The sequence below is a fragment of the Canis lupus genome, chromosome 3 (genome assembly GCF_048164855.1).
Source record: "Canis lupus baileyi chromosome 3, mCanLup2.hap1, whole genome shotgun sequence".
Taxonomy (NCBI): Eukaryota; Metazoa; Chordata; class Mammalia; order Carnivora; family Canidae; genus Canis; species Canis lupus.
In genome coordinates this window covers 80,239,236-80,256,409 of record NC_132840.1, presented here as the reverse complement: position 1 = coordinate 80,256,409, position 17,174 = coordinate 80,239,236, and the positions used below count along the sequence as shown (strand labels likewise).

The window sequence follows — 17,174 nt, the reverse complement described above, 5'->3', positions numbered from 1 at the left end:
GGGATGCCTGGGACACCTGCTCTTCTGGGAGGGCTTCCTGGACAGTGGTGGGTATGAACTTCCCTCTCCAGGGACAAGAAAGGGGGCTGGTGCCATTACTCTACCCTGCACCTCAGCATAAACTAACTTCAGTAAGCAACACAGCACCGACACTTATGGCCGAAATCGCTTACACCAAGTCTCACCCACCCTGCACTCTACAGGTGCTGCCTGTCTCAGGCAAGTACGCCTAAGAACCAGCACAGTGGGTCCCTCTCTCAGAAGACCAGCACAAATCCCCTCCATGCACCAAGTCTACTGACTGGAGAGTTCCGCAGAGCTTCAGCATAAGTGGAAACAGCATCAGGTCTCTTTTACCAAGCAAACAGAGTACACTTAGTTAAAACTCACCACACTCTGGCCAAGGTCCAAACACTCCCCATTGCAGGCAAGGAGAAACTCTGCAGGGGACCGATCTGAGGAAAAGAGCAGCCAAAATATAGCCAGACAGCACACGACATACCTCAGAGACACTTCCTGAAGCGCCGAGCCCTAGATAATATAGGACCTCTTCTTTATAAAGCCATTACTCTCAGAAGTAGGAAACATAATAGGCTTTCCTAACACAGAGAAGAAAACAGAGATCTAGACAAAATCCCAAGATGGAGGAATTCATCCCAAAGAAAGAATAAGAAAAGGTCATAACAGGGATCTAACTGAAACAGATAATATGAAACATAAGTAATATGTCTGATCCAGAACCTAAAGCAACAATAAGAATACTAGCTGGGCTTGAGAAAAGCACAGAAGACACAGGAGAATCCCTTACCTCAGAGATAAAAGATCTAAAAACTAGTCAGACCAAAATAAAAAATGCAGGAACTGAGATTTGAAATCAACTGGATGTAAGGACCACAAGGATGGAAGAATCAGAGGAACAAATAAGTGATAGAAAAGATAAAATTACATGGGATGCCGGGGTGGCTCAGTGGTTGAGCATCTGCCTTCAGCTCAGGTTGTGATCCTGGAGTCCTGGGATCAAGTCCCACATCAGGCTCCCCCCCAGGGAGCCTGCTTCTCCCTCTGCCTGTGTCCTGTATCTCTGCCTCTCTCTGTGTGTCTCTCATGAATGAATAAATAAAAAAAAAATAAAAAAAAAAAAAAGAGTTGAATACTGAACCAACTGAGCCACACACGTGCCCTGAGACAAATGAGATTTTAAACCAAAGACTGTAACAAGAGATGAAGTGCATATCATAATAAAGGGGTCTATCCAACAAGAAGACCTAAAAACTGTAAATATTCATGCCCTCAATTTGAGAGCACTCAAATATATAAAACAGTAACAAACATAAAGGAACTCATTGAGAATTATAAAATAATAGTAAGGGACTCTAACACCCCACTTACAACAATGGACAGATCATCTAAGCAGAAAATCAACAAGGAGGGACGCCTGGGTGGCTAAGCAGTTGAGCATCTGCCTTCGGCTCAGGGTGTGATCCCGGGGTCTGCAATCAAGTCCCACATCAGGCTCCTTTCGGAGAGCTTGCTTCTCCCTCTGCCTGTGTCTCTGCCTCTCTCTCTTTCTGTATCTTTAATGAATAAATAAATAAAATCTTAAAAAAAAATAAAGAAAAGAAAATCAACAAGGAAACAATGGCTCTGAATGACACACTAGACCAGATGGACTTAACAGATATATTCTGAACATTTCATCCTAAAGCAGCAGAATACACATTCCTTTCAAGGGCATATGGGACATTCTCCAGAACAGACCACATACTGGGTCACAAATTAGGCCTCAACAAGTATACAAAGATTGAGATTATACCATGTATATTTTCTGACCACACATTATGAAACTTGAAGTCAACCACAGAAAAAATTTGGAAAGACCACAAATACTGGAGATTTAAAAACAGCCTATCCAAAGAATAAATGAGCCAACCAGGAGGTTAAGGAATAAAAAACACATGGAAACAATGAAATCACGAAAAAGCCTTTGGGATGCCAAAAAAGCAGTCATAAGAGGGAAGTATATAGCAATACAGGCCCACCTCAAGAAGCAAGAAAAATCTTAATCTAACCTTACACCTAAAGGAGCTACAAAAAGAACAACAAATGAAGCCTAAAGCCAGAGAAGAAAGATACAGAAGAAGAAATTAAAAAGACCAGAAATAAATGAAACAGAAAATGCCCAGCAGAATAATAAAACCAGGAGCTAATTCCTCAAAAGAATAAAATTAATAAACCCCCAGCTGGACTTATCAGAAAGAAAAGAGAAAGGACCCAAATAAAGAATGAGAATAAGAGAGGAGAGATTCCAACCAACATCACAGAAATATAAAAAATTATGAGAGTAGTATGAAAAGTTATATGCCAACAAATTGGGAAGTCTGAAGAAATGGATAAATTCCTAGAAACATATAAACTACCAAACCTAAACAGGAAGAAATAGAAAACTTGAAAAGACCAATAACCAGCAAAGAAATTTAATTTATAATAAAAAATCTCCCAATAAACAAAAGTCCAGGGCCAGATGGCTTCCCAGGGAAATTCTACCAAACACTTAAAGCAGAGTTAATACCTATTCTCAAACTGTTCCAAAAAATAGAAGTATAAGGAAAACTTCCAAACGCATTCTACAAGGTTGGCATTACTTTCATTCCAAAAACAAAGACCCCATGGGCAGCCAGGGTGGCTCAGTGGTTTAGAGCCGCCTTTGGCCCAGGATGTGATCCTGGAGACCTGGGATCGAGTCCACATCAGGTTTCCTGCATGGAGCCTGCTTCTCCCTCTGCCTGTGTCTCTGTCTCTCTGTCCCTCATTCATTCATTCATTCATTCATTCATTCATTCATAAATAAATAACCCACTAAAAAAAGAGAACTACAGGTCAATATCCCTAACAAACATGGATGCAAAAATTCTCAACAAGATATAGCAAATTGAATCCAACAATACATTAAGAGTCATTCACCACAATCAAGTGGGATTTATTCCTCGTTTACAAGGCTGATTCAATATTCACAAATAAATCAACGTGATACATCACACTAATAAAAGAAAGGATAAGAATCTTATGATCCTCTCAATAGCTGTGGAAAAGCATTTGACAAGGTACAGAATTCATTCTTTTTTTTTTTTTTTAAGATTTTATTTATTCATGAGACACAGAGAGAGAGGCAGAGACACAGGCAAAGGGAGGAGCAGGCTCCTGTGGGGAGTCCAATGCAGGACTCGATCCCAGGACCCTGGGATCACAAACTGACCCAAAAGCAAATGCTCAACTACTGAGCCACCCAGGCATCCCTACAGCATCCATTCTTGATAAAAACACTCAACAAAGTAGGGATAGAGGGAACATATAGAGCAACATCATAGAATCATATTTCTAAAACCCACAGTTGGTATTATACTCAGTGGAGAAAAACTGAGAGCTTCCCCTCTACAGTCAGGAACAAGATAAGGATGACCACTCTTACCAGTTATTTAACATAGTACTGGAAATCTTAGCCTCAGCAATCAGAAAAGAAATAAAAGGCATCCAAATTAGCAAGGAAGAAGACAAAGTTTCATTATTTGTACGTGACATGATACTCTATGTAGAAAACCCAAAAGACGCCACCAAAAAATTGCTAGAGCTAATAACACGAATTCAGTAAACTCACAGGATACAAAATCAATGTACAAAAATCTGTTGGATTTCTATACACCAATAATGAAACAGCAGAAAAATAAATCAAGGAATCAATTGCACCCAAAACCATAAGATATAGATACCTAGGATACCTATACCTAGGAATAGTACTAACCAAAGTGGTTAAACATCTGTACTCTGAAAACTATAGAATGCTTATAAAAGAAATTTAAAAGGACATGAAGAAATGGAAAAACATTCCACGCTCATGGATTGGAAGAACAAATACTCTTAAAATGTCTGTATTATCCAAAGCAATCTACACATTTAATGCAATTCCTATCAAAATAACACCAGGATTTTTCACACAGCTAAAATAAACAATCCTAAAATTTTTATGGAACCACAAAAGATCTAATAGCCAAAGCAATCCTGAAAAAGAAAAGTAAAGCTAGAGCATCATAATTCCGGACTTTAAACTGTATTACAAAGCTGTAATCATATAAACGGTATGATACTGGCACAAAAACAGATACATAGATCGATGAAACAGAATAGAAAGCTTAGAAACAGAATAGAAAGCTCACAACCATCTGATCAACTAATCTTCAGTAAATAGGAAAGAACATCCAATGGAAAAAGAACAGTCTCTTCAACAAACAATGCTGGGAAAACTGGACGGCAACATGCGAAAGAATGAAACTAGGGGTCTCTGGATGGCAGTCAGTTGAATATTTGACTCTTGGTTTTGGCTCAGATCATGAAATCAAGCCCTGTGTCAGTCTCTGCACTCAGATACTTGAGTATCTCTCTCCCTCTGTCCCTGCCCACTGCACACACTCTCTCTCTTCCAAATAAACCTTTAAAAAAAAAAGAGAGAGAGAATGAAACTGGACCACTATACACAAAAATAAAGTACATAAAATACCTAAATGTGAGATAGGAAACCATCAAAATCCTAGAGGGGATTATAGGCAGCAACCCTTTTGACATGAGCAGTAGCAACTTCTTACTAGACGTGTGTCTGGAGGCAAGGGAAACAAAAGCAAAAATGAACTACTGGGATTTCATCAAGATAAAAAGCTTCTTCACAGCAAAGCAAACAATCAACAAAACTAAACAGCAACCTACAGAATAGGAGAAGATGTCTGCAAATGACATACCTGATAAAGGGTTAGTATCCAAGATCTATAAAGAACTTATCAAACTCATCACCCAATAAACAAATAATCCAGTTAAGAAACAGGAAGAAGATATGGATAGCTTTTTTCCAAGGCAGACATACAGGTGGCTAACAAACACATGAAAAGATGCTCAATATCACTCATTATCAGGGAACTGCAAATCAAAACTACAATGAGATATCACCTCACACCTCACACCTGTCAACAACACAAGAAATAACAGATGTTGGTGAAGATCCAGAGAAAGGGGAACCCTCTTGTGCACTATTGATGGAAATGCAAACTGGTTGCAGCCACTCTGAAAAACAATATGGAGAGGTTCCTCAAAAAGTTAAAAATAGGACTGCCCCAGGGCACCTTGGTGGTGCAGTTGACTAAACCTCAATTCTTGATTTCCACTTGGGTCTTGATCTCAGGATGTTGAGATCAAGCCCAAGTTAGGCTCCACACTCAGTGAGAAGTTGGCTTGTCCCTCTGCCACCCCATGTGCACACTCTCTCTCAAATAAATAAATAAATACATAAATACTCTGGGAAACAAAGGGCTGTGGAGGGGGAGGTGTGTGAGGGAATGAGGTAACTGGGTGATGGGCACTAAGGAGGGCACCTGAAGGGATGAGCACTAGGTTATACTATATGTTGGCAAATAGAATTTTTTTTTTTTTTTTAAGATTTTATTTATTTATTCATGAGAGACAGAGAGAGAGGCAGAGACACAGGCAGAGGGAGAAGCAGGCTCCACGCAGGGAGCCCGATGTAGGACTCGATCCTAGGATCACGCCCTGGGCCAAAGGCAGGCATTAAACCGCTGAGCCACCCAGGGATCCCTGGCAAATAGAATTTAAATTAAAAAAAAAAAGGTAAAAAATTTTCAATTAACTAATTAATTAATTAATTAAAATAAAATTACCCTATGACCCAGCAATTGCACTACTAGGTATTTACCCAAAGGATACAAAAATACCGATCTGAAAGGACAAATGCACCCTTTTGTTCATAGCAGCATTATCAACAATAGCCAAATTATGGAAAGACCCCAAATGTCCACTGACTGATATATGGATAAAGAAGATGTGGTGTGTGTGTGTAAAGACACACACACACACACACACACACACACACACACACACACTGGAATATTACTCAGCCATAAAAAATGAAATTTTGCCATTTCCAATGACACGGATAGAGATAGAGAGTATTATGCTAAGCAAAATAAGTCAAATAATATATGATTTCACTCATACATGGAATTTAAGAAATGAAATAGATGAACATGGGGGTGGGGAGAGAGGTGAACCATTAAAATAGACTAACTATATGGAACAAACTGAGGGCTGCTGGAGGGGAGGAGGGCAGGGGATGGGTTAAGGGTTATGGGTATTAAAAAGGGCACTAGGTATTATATATAAGTGATGAATCACTAAATTATATTAAAACTATTATTACACTATATGTCAACTAACTGGAATTTAAATAAAAATTTGAAACAAACAAAATAAAAAAAAAAATAGAATAAGCCTAAGGTCCAGAGTATTCCAACAAAAACTTTCCTTTATTAATTCATTGAAGAGTTAAGACTATTTGTACAACTATTCGTGTAGTGAATTACTCTCGCATCTAGGTTAGATTTCTCTATCTCATCCACAAATATTTATCAGGAAGGACTTGTAAACTCTAAATATACCGAGTCTCTCAAACTTCCTAGACTCTTCAGATTTTCTGCCCTAAAATTTCAATAATACGAAAACTTCAAATCTGCCTTGTATGGATTAAAATAATCTAGGCAGCAGTGACAAAATGTTAAACTTACCCCGGTCATCCAAAAGAAGATTTTCTGGCTTAATATCCCTATGAGTTATCCCAATACCATGCAGATAAACCTAAAAGGGAAACAGAGGGGAAAATACCAAATTTGGGTACTTGTTTCATTCATAATAATTTTAAGCAAAAGGAAAAGAGACAACTGTACCTACCACTCCTGCCATGAGTTGGTGAAAGAACCTCTGAGCATCTTGTTCAGGCATGCCTATGTCTGGCTCTGTAAGAATTAATTATGAAAGTTAGTTTGCCAGGTACAACAATAATCAGGCATCAACCACAGTCTCCTAAGGTTAGATTTTTGCGATGGTACTCTGGCAAGCAAAATCTTGTGGTAACAATTAAAAGACTCTGACTAACTAACTAACTCATACAATACTTAATAACTAACTCATACAATACTTAATAACTCATATTTCCCCATCTGTTATGTGGCAAAAATAAATTAACATCACAGGAAAGTTACAGAGAGAAACAACAAACTATTATCCAAATCAAGAATGGAAGGCATACCTTAAAATCTCTGCTTATCTTACACTAACCATGATTTGTTTAGCATCTTTCAAATTCTCCCCTAATTTCCTCTAAACACTATGGCAATATTTTCCCCACCACCAAAAATGTAATTGCCAAAGTGTATGCCTGGGCAAATATAAACTAATTTCACTAAATATTTAACAACAAAACGAAACTTCATATAATCGCTCGTACTACAAAGCCATGAATGACTGCAAAGTTCCTTCAGGAAATATAGTTTTATTAAGAAATGCTCTATTTTGAGTGATCTTTTTAATATTTTGATCTCCTCTTAACCTCTTATTTTCTTTTATACTGAACTCTCTTCTGAGATATGTACCAGAGATTCTAATAATATTTTTAAGTGATAAATTTTGATCCACATAATACATTTTTATGTACTTCTCGGTGTTTTGTAATATCAAGCCTTTAAATCTACATAAAATAATGAAGTAGCAAGTACAGAATTTACTAAATATAGGCAAAGAAATTCTAGAAAATTCTTAAGTTAATTTCATTTAAACATGAAGAAGATATATAACAACATGCTGTTACTTTGGCTGTCAGTGTATGTAATGATTTCATGTAACTGAAATGTCTACAAAGAATCACTGTATAGGTACATAATACATTGCACTCATGATACTTCAACCTATTAGTTTATCATTCTTAAACTTTACAAAACCACAATCCTAACCAAAATTACATACACAATTTGGGGGAAAAGTTTTCCTTGATGATTCCGTATATGTTTTAATGTGTTAATATAACCTGCAAAAACAAGAAAACTTACTCCAATTTCGCTGTTGCATAAGCAGTTCTGAATGGGCAATGACCAAATAGCAGACCCAATATGAAAAAAAAAATTAGAAACTTGTTTAATAGAACAGCTATCTTAAAAAGCTTATTTCCATACCTATTCTGTCAAAAAGTTCTCCTCCACTACAGTACTCCAGAAACAGATACTGGATATTGCCTTCTCTCCTGTGACCATAGAATTTCACTACATTCTCATGATTTAACATTTTATTGATACAGATCTCTTTCTTAATATTTTCTGGACAGTCTATGGCACGCTTCATGTCTACAATCTTGACTGCAACTGCTTCTTCAGTTCTTCTATTCACAGCAAGTTGAACCCTAAAAAAGAAAAGGAACACACCTGAATTCTGTTTCTTTGAAAACTTTAAAAGATTAAATATGACGTGTCCAACAGTTTTACCTTCATTACTTTCTCTACCCAACAGAAAATACGAAAATGGTTTCTGCCGTGTTCTCAACACATACTACTCTTTTCCGAAATGTGAAGCATGATGGCTAGCTAATGCTCTAAGGAAGTCATGATGATGTATCTCCAAAGGTTATTTGATAAATACTTGATAAAATACACTAAAATAGAGTAACAATAATTCCAGGCCACATCACATATACACATGCCCTATTCATTTAAAGATTTTTTTTTTAATTTATTCATGAGAGACAGAGAGAGAGGCAGAGACACAGGCAGAGGGAGAAGCAGGCTCCCTGCAGGGATCCCTGCTCCCACCCAGGGATCCCTCTATTCATTTAATTTTAATAACACAGGCAGCACGGGTGGCTCAGCGGTTTAGCGCTACCTTCTGCCCAGGGTGTGATCCTGGAAACCCCGGATCAAGTCCCATGTCTGGCTCCCTGCAGGGAGTCTGCTTCTCCCTCTGCCTCTCATGAATAAATAAATAAAATCTTTTTAAAAAATTAAAAAGCAATAATTTTAATAACACTACTTAAGATTTCCTAACCTCATATTATGTATGTCTGTGATAACTGTTCTAAGGGGTGGGTATTATTGTCCTCTGAGAGCTGAGGAAATGGAGGCACAGATTATGAAGTTTGCCTAAGAACGCAAACCAGGGCAGCCCAGGTGGCTCAGCGGTTTAGCGCCGCCTTCAGCCCAGGGCCTGATCCTGGAGACCGGGGATCGAGTCCCACATCGGGCTCCCTGCATGGAGCCTGCTTCTCCCTCTGCCTGTGTCTCTGCCTCTCTCTGTGTGTGTCTTTCATGAATAAATAAAATATTTAAAAAAAGAACGCAAACCAATGTGTTAGTATGTGATGAGTGAAGATTTGCAACCAGGTGATCCGACTCCAGAATCATTTAACCCCTATGCTTAAACCCCAGGAAGGAATATGTGGGAGGAGAAACTGACTACACAGGTCTCTTTCAACTCTTTGTAGAGAAAAATATCTGGGGCAGCCTGGGTGGCAAAGCGGTTTAGCGCCGCCTTCAGCCCAGGGCGTGATCCTGGAGACCCAGGATTGAGTTTTACGACAGGCTCCCTGCCTGCTTCTCCCTTTGCCCGTGTCTCTGCCTCTCTCTCTGTCTTTCATGAATAAATAAAATCTAAAAAGAAAAAAAAAAGAAAAGAAAATGTTGTGTGTGTGTGTGTGTGTGTGTGTGTGTATATATATGAGAAAAAAAATAACCCTTACAAAAGATTATGCACCCAAAAAATTCTTAGACCCCGAACGCAAACACCTGTTCTCTAAGATGCCACTGTATCAGAATCAACAACTGCAAAACAAAGGGCTGCAGGAGGGAAGGAGGATGGTGTGGACTGGGGGAGGATAGGGTGGTGCCTGGGGGTGTATGGGGGTGTGACTGGAGGGGATGGGGGGGATGACTGAGTACCAGGCACTGAGCAGTCCAGGCCAGATATTCACTGGGGGAGGATGGGAGTGACTGGAGGGATGGAGTGGCGACTGGGTGAGGATGGGGGGGGGGGGGGTGACTGGGTGAGGATGGGGTGTGTCTGGGGGAGATGGCGGGGTGACTGGGGGAGGATCGGGGTGTGACTGGGGGAAGATGGGGGTGACTGGGGTGATGGGGGTGACTGGGGGGAATGGGGGGTGGCTGGGGGGATGGGGCACTGAGGAGAGCCCATGATGGGATGAGCACTGGGTGTTATATACATGTTGGCAAGTTGAATTTAAGTAGAAAGCAATGTTTTTAAAGCACACAAAGGGAGTATGTACTCAAGAGAGCAGACAGAAAACTGAAGCGAGTGCGAGCGCAGGGTGGGAGCGCCGAACTCACTCTCCATAGGCGCCTTCTCCCAGGGTTTGCACCAAGTCCCAGTCCTCCACAAAGGGCACTGCCATGACTCCAGGCCGCAGCACGGCTGCAAAAGGCAGGAACCCAGAGAAGATGGGGGTGAGGGCCAGGCTCGGCCACCGCCGCCATCCCTCAGGGCTTGGCTCCCCCGCACACCCCGCCCCTATTTTCTCCAAGGCTTTAAACCGCGAGCAAGTGCCCGGGGTTCCGGCGTCCTGTGGTGTGAACCGCCATCCCCACGCCCACGCGGGACGAGGCGGGGAGCGCCTCCCGCAGGCCTGTGAGAAAAAGCGGCGGGGCGGGGGCGGGGGCGGGGGGGCCGGGGGCTGCGGGGCTGCCGGGCGAGGGGCAGCGGGGCGGGCGGGGCGGGGCGGGGGCTGCCGGCCGGCGCAGGCCAGCGCGAGGGACCCCCGGCGCCGCAGCCCCTCCTCCCCGGCGCCCGCTCCAATTCCCACCCCCGCGCCGACCCGGAGGCCGGGAGGAGCCTGGGGCGGGGCCAAACTGCCCCCAGAAGCGGAAGGCAGGGCCGGCGGGCCCCGGAGCCGCCCGCGCCCGCGCGTCGGGGTTCGGGGTCCGCAGCCCGCAGCCCGCAGCCCCCGGAGGGCGGCCTCCGTCACCCCCCACCCGGCCCCCGGCCCCTCGCCCTCCGCCCGCCGAAGCCGCCCCTCGGGCCAGGCTCCCCGATCCCCTGCGCTCGGCACTGAGAACTGCCTCTCGCCATGCCCCTCTCCGCTAACGGGGACCCCGAGCCCCTTCTCCAACCCCTTCCCACCCTACCGGCCGCCCCTCCTCACCAGGCCGTCCTTTGCCCGCCACCACAGGAATCCAAATGCAGCGCTTTTCCCGCCAAAACCCTGCCGGCGTCACGCTGTCGCAAACGCGCGCAGCCTTGCCGTAAAGCAGGAGAGCGCGAGTCCCGGCGTGCGGCTGCTCCTCAGCGCGGCGGCGGCGGGCGGCGGGAGGCTGAGCCCGAGCCCGAGCCCGAGCCCGAGCCCGAGCCCGAGCCCGAGCCCGAGCCCGAGCCCGGGCGGGCCGGGCCCGGGGTGCTTTGGAGTCGAGGGGAGGTGCGGGCTGGAGAGGTTTAGGAGCTGCGGGGCGCAAAGGCGCGCAGGTTTCGGTGCTTCACCCGACGCCGGGCCGCCCTTGCGCCTCCGACGCGGGCACACGCTCGGCGGGCGCGGGGTCCTCAGGTCCCCCCCCGCCCTCCGGCCCGCGCCCCCCCCTCGCCCTCCGGCCCGGCCCTCTGAGCCCCCTGCCCACGCGTGCGGGGTCCTCGGGCCCCCCCCCCCGCCCTCCGGCCCGGCCCTCTGAGCCCCCTGCCCACGGATGCGGGGTCCTCGGGGCCCCTCCTCACCGCTCTGGACCCGCGCCCTCTGAGCCCGTTGCCCAGCGACCTGGCTGCATCCAGCAGGTTGTACTCAGAATCGCCTGCTCGGAGACTAAAAGGCGTAGGGACCGCTCAGAGTAGAGCCAAGAAGCTAGGAACAGCTGTTGTGAACCGAACCTGGTGAAGAATGAAAACTTTATGACGGGAGTGAGAAGCACCTAAAGAAGACTGGCCGCGCTGCAGGGCGGGTGGACGGCCTCCAGCTCTCGTAGTGTGAGGGCATGTCAGGATAACCAGTTTTGCCTCGTCTCCAGGCACCAAATCCATACCTTGGCCCAAACTTTATCAGGGAACAGCATCTCCATAGCCTAGTTCCACCTGCTTTCTAATTCTTACTGTATGAGAAACAGACATTCTTAGACCCCGAATGCAAAAAGACTGTTTTGCCTTATTTTAGGATGCAGCTTTTAAACGCAGAGTAACCAGCTTAAACGGGAAAGGAGATTCTGGGGAAAGAGACTTGCTTGAGAACGAAATAAAGTGGGAAAACTATAGGTATTCCCCTGACAATAAACTAGACAGGGAAATCAAGGTGCAGGTGAGATCATCTCCATTAAATTCTCCAGTTCTTAGAATTGGGCCACATACCTGGAGTATAAAGCTCTTGATTGTGATACTAGTAATAGAGTAAATGAGTGTACAACATGCTATCAAAAAAGCACACATTTGTTTTAAAGCAAAGTCAGGAACAAAGAAAGGCGAGACCATTTCAAAGTTCTTACTGGAGAAGTTTTTAACCGGGACATCAACACTTTAGGCTTCATATAATAGTTAAATTTTCCAAGGTCATTTACTCCGTTTTCTCTCATTTTCACACTGTGCTGCAAAGACTGAAGAAAGGAAGAGGAGGTCCTGCCCAGCTCCTGTGTCTAGGTGGAATTAAGGTAGGTTAGCCTGAAAGAGTATGGTATGCAGATTTCAGGCAGAACAGCAGATAAAGACAGCGTGTGAGAGAACAATAGCCTCTCTTCCCTTCTCAAACCTTACTAGAATAGTAAATATTAAAATTATGATTTAATAATAAAAACAGTAAATTTGTAAAAGGCAATAACTCACAAGAATGCACTATGAAAAAATTTTCAGAAATTGGGCAGTTGGGGATCCCTGGGTGGCTCAGCAGCTTAGCGCCTGCCTTTGGCCCAGGGCATGATCCTGGAGTCCCCGGATCAAGTCTCACATCAGGCTCCCTGTGTGGAGCCTGCTTCTCCTGCCTGTGTCTCTTTCTGTGTCTCTCATGAATGAATAAATAAAATCTTAAAAAAAAAAATTTGGGAAGTTTTCAGATGAATGATAACTTAAAGATGAATCTTAAAGCTAGCAATAGGAAAGAAAAGGAATTTCTATCACAAACCTCCCAAAAAGGCTCAAGTTGGACCCATGACACCAGGTAACTGAATGTGGAGGTGAAGGTGGAGCTAAAAAGGATAGGTTGAAAGACTGGGATGCCTGGGTGGCTCAGCAGTTGAGCATCTGCCTTCGGCTTAGGGTGTGATCCCAGGATCAGGGATTGAGTCCCACATCAGGCTCCCTGCATGGAGCCTGCTTCTCCCTCTGCCTATGTCTCTGCCTCTGTGTGTGTCTCTCTCATAAATAAATAAACCTTAAAAAAAAAAAAAAAAAAAAAGAAGAGACTGTAAGAAGCCTAAAGAACCCTGGCCCCTCCCCCTCTGTGTACCCCACTGAACTGCTCCTCCTCAAAGTTGGTACAAGACTTGAGAGGGTAAACCCTATCCTAACTGGAGAGCACCAGGCAGGGTTAAAAGCCTTGGTTACCTTACTGAAAAAGTTATTAAGTTTATGTACTGAAGGTTGAACCTCAAAGCCTTCTTACCCCACCTTACTGGCAAAAATCTGCCAGCTGGATGGATATACACGCCTTCTTGAGGGAATCTTACCTATATTAAAGATCTAAAAATACCAGTATCAAGGATTTCCTATGTAAACAATTAGATAACAGAACTATGTTCCTATGTAACAATATGATAATTCAGCCAGATAAAGGAGAGAAGCCCATGTTGAGTAAGCCCCACCCCAAGAAGACTTTCCAATCTGCTTTTTAGGACCCCACTCTTAAGAGCAGATAACCAAGAATTTGAAAACGTCTTTAATATGAAAGATATTAAAGCAAAAATTTTTTGAATTTTTTAAAAGATTTTACTTATTCATGAGAGACACAGAGAGGCAGAGATCTGGGCAGAGGAAGAAGCAGGCTCCATGCAGGGGGCCCAACGTGGGACTTGATCCCAGGACTCCAGGATCATGCCCTGAGCCAAAGGCAGACACTTAACCACTGAACCACCCAGGTGTCCCAGAAATATTTTTTTTAAAGAGCTTTTGGACATAAATGACAGCAGAGGAGCATCTGAGTGGCTCAGTGGTTGGAGTGTCTGCCTTTGGTTCAGGGTGTAATCCCAGGGCCCTGGGATTAAGTCCTGCATCAGGCTTCCCACAAGAAGCCTGCTTCTCCTGCTGCCTGTATATCTGCCTCTCTCTGTCTCTCATGAATAAATAAATAAAATCTTTTTAAAAAATGATAGAAAAAAATTGGTTAGAAAAAAAAGTTTAGGAAATCTCTCCCAGAAGGAAGAATAAAGGTGAAAAACAGAAGAATAAATATAAGACTATCAGGAGACTAACCCATTAAGTCCAAAATCCAAGTAACTTAATTTTCAGAAAGAGAAACGAGTTGTGGGAATATACAAATAAGTAAAAAAATGTCCCAGAACTGAAGAACTTGATATTCCATACTTACAAGTTTAAAGTACTCAACAATGGATGACCCATTCCCAAGTGCATCACTGGGAAATTTTCAAAACATTACATAGAAAGTATCTTAATATGTCTGGGATGGGAGTTAGAGGAATGGACACATAGGAAAAAAAAGAATAGCACTGCACTTCTGAACATTTAGAAGACGCGTGAGTGGCTCAGCAGTTGAGTGTCTGCCTTTGGCCCAGGGCATGATCCTGAAGTCCCAGATTGAGTCCCACATTGGGCTCCCTGCATGGAGCTGCTTCTCTCTCTGCCTCTGTCTCTGCCTCTGTCTCGCTCTCTCTCCCATGAATAAATGAAATCTTTAAAAAAAAAAAAAAAAAAAAAAAGAAGAAGACAGAAAACCATGGGCCAATACCTTCAAAATAATTCTAAGGAAAAGTTATCCCCAACTTGAAACTCTGTCCATAGCTAACCTAACAACTGAGTGTGACAAGACATACAAGATCTCAAGAGCTTTATCTCCCACATGTTTTTCTCAGGAAGTTAGGTAGAGGTGATGAATCCAGAAGGAAGTTAGGAGATTAACACATGACAGTTGAAACCCAACAAGTTGGGTAGCAAATCTAGAATGTAAACCAATCCAAACTGGAACATAGCAAAACAGAAGACCTCTCTAAGAATGAATACTTAACAAGTCTGAACGTATTGAAAGAATGCTGGGACAAATGAAGGAGTCTGGGGAAAAATTAGCATCAAGTACAAAATACCAAAATACAAAATAGGGAAAAAAACCCTCCCCAAAAGTTATGCCAGGGGGAAAAAAAAAGGAACCTAGCTCTAGAAAACCATAAGGTAAAAACACTAGTGAGCTGATCTAAATAATTATAGATCTAATTTGTGGGACCCAGGAAATTTAACAAAAATCCCCTACCCCTGGACAAGCAGAGCAGGACTAACTCCATTTTGTGCTACACCCGCCACCTCCTGTATCACCCCCACAGGACCTGCTTATTGCTTAAGGTGCTGCCCCACCCTAGTCAAGCCGCTGGGCACACCCTAATCGGAAATCGGCTCATAACAATGTAACCCTGCTTTGTGCCCGCCAAAACTGCAGCCAAAACTGCACGCCAATTCTGACCAAAGTAATAGGCCGGCTCAAATGGATACTATAGGGTAAGGTGTAATTCAATTGGCCACCTGCATGTGGACCGACATGACTGCGCAACTTTCTGCATATCCCATTGGCCACTGGCCCCTATAAAGCTGCTACGCCTCTTAGTCTCGGGGTCCAAGTCCCTGCTCCGCTGTGCCGGGTACACTTGGACCCAAGCTCGAGCTTGTAAATAAATGCTCGTGTGTTTGCATCGGCGTCGGCTCTTTTGTGGTTTCTCGAATTCGCAATCTTGGGCACAACATAATTAAATAAACATCTAAAATAAATATACATGGTATATGTGTGTTCATGGGAATAATAGACTAGTGAAAAAGCTACAACCTCAATTTCCATATCACCAAGTCACCAGATGATACCTAAAATTGAAAAGCCAATGCATAGCAAAATAAAGAAAGTTATTTAATAATCTGGAGTAAGTACTATGATAATCAGCAGAGTTGAGAGGCTATCTTGGGGGGGGGGTGGAAAAGAGCGTTGTTGCTTTTTTAAAACTATTTTATTTTTCTCACACTAAGTGCACTAGAACAATAAAGTGAAAAGTAAATTTTGGGGCAGCCTGGGTGGCTCAGCAGTTTAGTGCTGCCTTCAGCCCAGGGCATGATCCTAGAGACCTGGGATCAAGTCCCATGTCAGGCTCCCTGCGTGGAGCCTGCTTCTCCCTCAGCCCATGTCTCTGCCTCTCTCTCTCTCTCTCTCTCTGTGTGTGTGTGTCTCTCATGAAAAAAATAAAACCTTTTTAAAAAAAGTAAATGTTTTAAAAAGATAGTTTCATGTAGCCTAGAAGGTAACAAAATTAAAATCATACAACTAACACCTATAGTGATAAATTAAAGGATTAGCCCATATATGCTCCTGAGGGAGATTACTAATGATCTTTACCTGTATTGCTCATATTGGTTAAAAAAACAAACAAACTCAGAATAACCTCTTCCACAAGGAGAAATTCTGTATACAAATCAAGTAATATATTTACATATAGTAAATGAAATCTTAGACCAAATTTAAATCTCACCCACAGGTCAAACACTTAGTATATAAATTGGTTTGGAAGGTTAAGTTTCCTGGGTATACAAGAATACCTGAGTATACTCTTTAGGGGCACCATTATGACCTGAGTATACTCTCTAGGGGCACCATTATGACTTATCTAAAAGCCATGTAATTGCTCCTGTTTCTTAAAAAGGTAACATTAAACAGTTACCTTGTAGTTCTTTTTCTTAATGACTTAGGGTTTATGTACATCACTGATACATGTTTTGCGTTGTAAGGTACAAAATGTCCAGCTGTACTGAATATAAGGTTGTTTGTCCTGACATTGAATATTGATGGAACTACTGTGCTTTGAGTCAAAATTTTTTTAAGTTTCTCTTCCCCCCCCCCAAAAAAAAAAAAAAGAAAAAAAAGTTTCTCTTCCCCTTTACTGCAGTCAGGAAAGCACTGTCTCCAGGTACTTTCTAATAGCAATTACTCTCCTTTCTAATTTGCAGCTTATTTGGCAAGGGTTTCAAAACCAGATCATTGAATTTATTAGTGGTATATAACAACAACATGGGCCACATATTTAGCTGAGACTGAGAAAGAAGTTTAAATAATCACAAGAGCTTTAGTGATAGGCTAAAGGAAATGAGCAAAGGGACATTTAACTGCATCATGGGTAACGAAAAGC

The 17,174-nt window shown here is 42.9% G+C and overlaps 1 protein-coding gene across 2 annotated transcripts in view; it reads right to left on the bottom strand.

The window, feature by feature from the left end:
* The window catches only part of CHEK1 (checkpoint kinase 1), a 31,806-nt gene extending 20,680 nt beyond the window's left edge, over window positions 1–11,126 (bottom strand). Inside the window, exons 1-5 of one of the 2 annotated variants that reach the window (XM_072822589.1) lie at window positions 11,027–11,119; window positions 10,215–10,299; window positions 8,058–8,281; window positions 6,781–6,845; window positions 6,618–6,687 (exon numbers count right to left, since the gene is read on the bottom strand). In XM_072822589.1, the coding sequence (XP_072678690.1) occupies window positions 6,618–6,687; window positions 6,781–6,845; window positions 8,058–8,281; window positions 10,215–10,279 (424 nt within the window). In that variant the 5' untranslated portion in view covers window positions 10,280–10,299; window positions 11,027–11,119. Of the gene's footprint in view, window positions 1–6,617; window positions 6,688–6,780; window positions 6,846–8,057; window positions 8,282–10,214; window positions 10,300–11,026 lie in introns of both variants that reach the window. The other variant, XM_072822590.1, reaches the window with a different exon arrangement.
* Window positions 11,127–17,174: the final 6,048 nt, after the last annotated feature.